Source organism: Pteropus vampyrus, unplaced genomic scaffold, assembly GCF_000151845.1.
Source record: "Pteropus vampyrus isolate Shadow unplaced genomic scaffold, Pvam_2.0 Scaffold3553, whole genome shotgun sequence".
NCBI lineage: Eukaryota > Metazoa > Chordata > Mammalia > Chiroptera > Pteropodidae > Pteropus > Pteropus vampyrus.
Window position 1 is genome coordinate 5376 of NW_011892334.1, and position 2322 is coordinate 7697.

The following is a 2322-nucleotide window of genomic DNA, read 5'->3' on the forward strand; positions in this document are numbered from 1 at the left end:
GACTCGCCACCACCAGGTGATGGCGCTGTGCTGCGCACTCGAAAGTCACAGAGAGTAAACCCTAAAAGTCTTCAGTGACAGAAAAGACCGGTGACCATGGTGACAGATGTTAACTAGGCTTCCCGTGCGGGACGTCCCCTGTGCTGCACGCTGGAGACCAGCATCAGACACACTGCGATCGCACGCGCACACACACGCACACGCGCACACACGTGCACGCAGAGCCCGTCAGCCAGGCCCGTGCACTGGCTCTCACGCGACGGCCCAGCAGACGTCTGGGGGCAGAGACAGGTGGGCGGACAGGCGGGCCCCCGGGCGCGGACGCACTCACCTTTCTCATAGACCTGCCGCCTGTCCTCCGAGGACAGCGAGCTGACCTTCTGCCTCAGCTTCTCCGTCTCCAGCCGCATCTGCTTCGCGGAGTACTGGTCATCGGGTCTCATCGACAGAGTCAGCTTATGCTGATTGTTCTGCAACCAGCACAGTGACAAAAAGCCCACGTCACAATAAGCCTCTGCGAAAGCCGACACACCGAACCGGCCTCCGCTACTGCCCCCGGCGCTGAGCGCCCCCTTCCGACGTGCTCAGCGGTGACAACAGAGAGCGCCGTGAAGGCGGTGTAGCAGAAAGCACGTGAGCCACATGGCATTCATGTGTACCGCCTGCTGCGCAGTAACTACGCAGAACAGATGTCGACTTAATGTAATGACAAACATTAGGTGACTTAATTGCTTCCCTAATATATTTCAACAACTAAAAACACTCACAAAATGCTCATGTGGAATACAGAGGAGAGGGAGAATTAGTACAACAAAAACTTTATGCAAAATAACTTAGACGGCAGGTGAATGACTGAATCACACCCACGTCCAAAACAAGGGCACCGAGTATGACACATGCCACCCACCCCCGCCCACCCGGCCATGGCCAGGTCTTCTAAGAAGTTCTCGCCCACTAACGGCTTCGACAAGGGCACACACGCCAAGTACAAATGCCCAGAAACTTATGCAAACAAGGGCATGACAAAAAGGTCCTTCGCGAAACCAGAATATGCAGGTGACTGGTTTTCGTATTCTGTTAACTAGGACAAAAATATATGTAGATGTTCGGTAACACACACAGTCACACATAAAAAACTGACTCCCATCTGATCTAGAAAATTGAAGTTTTACGTTAATATGAGCATTTACATTTTTAATTAAGAAATTATATCACCTATTCATTAACAGAATTGACTTAGATAATGTAAATTATATTCCTAATACTCTTTTCATTATTATGAAATTCAACTTCAAAGGTGCAAACCTAAATTCTCCAATTTTCTTACCTTAAAATATTGTTTCACTTTTTCTTGCAGAAACTCTGGATTCTCCTCAAGCCGGCGCCTGAACTGTGCCACCTGCCCCCCCAGCTTCAGCAGCTCTACAGGGTCCCCGTCATGGTTCCAGCAGGACGCGATGTACTGCGACAGAATTTAAATCCGTAAAGCACATCGCACGGCAAGGCTCCGTTAGCGATAAACATCAAAGTCATTGCATTTTACTAAGATCTCCATGTCTAGACTTAAAAATGCCAGGTGACTGTAACAAAAATTAAATCATCCTTCAATTAGCAGAAAAATTGAACTCATTTAAACCTATTTTTCCTAATAAAAAAGCTCAAGTTTAAATTGTAATTACCCACAGAACAACAGTTATCATATATCCCACCCGCTTAAAGTGTTCTGCATAGATCTGTTTTATACAACACAAGCTATCAAAAAGCCAACTGGTCTAAACAAAATTAAAAGTAAATTTATATCAGATACAAAATAACATAACTTTCAAGATTCAAATGAAAGGTGCTATGAATTATCATCTATGTTTTCGAGAAACCACTAATTACGAAAGTAACAACAGAAAGCAGTGAGGTGGGTGAGAAGTTACACACAGACGTCAGGGCGAGTCCAAAGCTGACAGACTGATGCTTCATTTGTATTTCGATTTTATGAAGTAAAGCTTCGATTTGATCATCTTCAAATCCTTTCCTAAAAAAATATTGAGAACAGAGATGTTGAAGGAAATAAAGGTTTTTCTATACTACAAAGCTACAATCATAAAAACAGCATGGTATTGGCAGAAAAACAGACACATGGACCAATGAGACAGGAACGGGAGCCCAGGAAAAAAATCCCATGCATGTGGGCAACTGACTTTTGACAAAGGTTCCAAAAAATACAATGAAGAAAAGGCTCTTCATTAAGGTGCTGGGAAAACCGAAGAGCCACATAAGAAATCAGACGGCTGTCTATCATACGCCAAAACTAACTCAAAATGGATCGAA

General features: G+C 45.0%; 1 protein-coding gene across 1 annotated transcript; it reads right to left on the bottom strand.

The window, feature by feature from the left end:
• Window positions 1–50: 50 nt before the first annotated feature.
• LOC105310444 (presequence protease, mitochondrial-like) lies at window positions 51–2091 on the bottom strand. Its single transcript, XM_011386624.2, has 3 exons — window positions 1930–2091; window positions 1328–1462; window positions 51–470 (listed from the first exon to the last, which is right to left on the bottom strand). Exons 1-3 carry the CDS (start codon window positions 1969–1971, stop codon window positions 114–116), a joined length of 534 nt encoding a protein of 177 aa, XP_011384926.2. The 5' UTR covers window positions 1972–2091; the 3' UTR covers window positions 51–113.
• Between the last annotated feature and the right edge of the window lie 231 nt (window positions 2092–2322).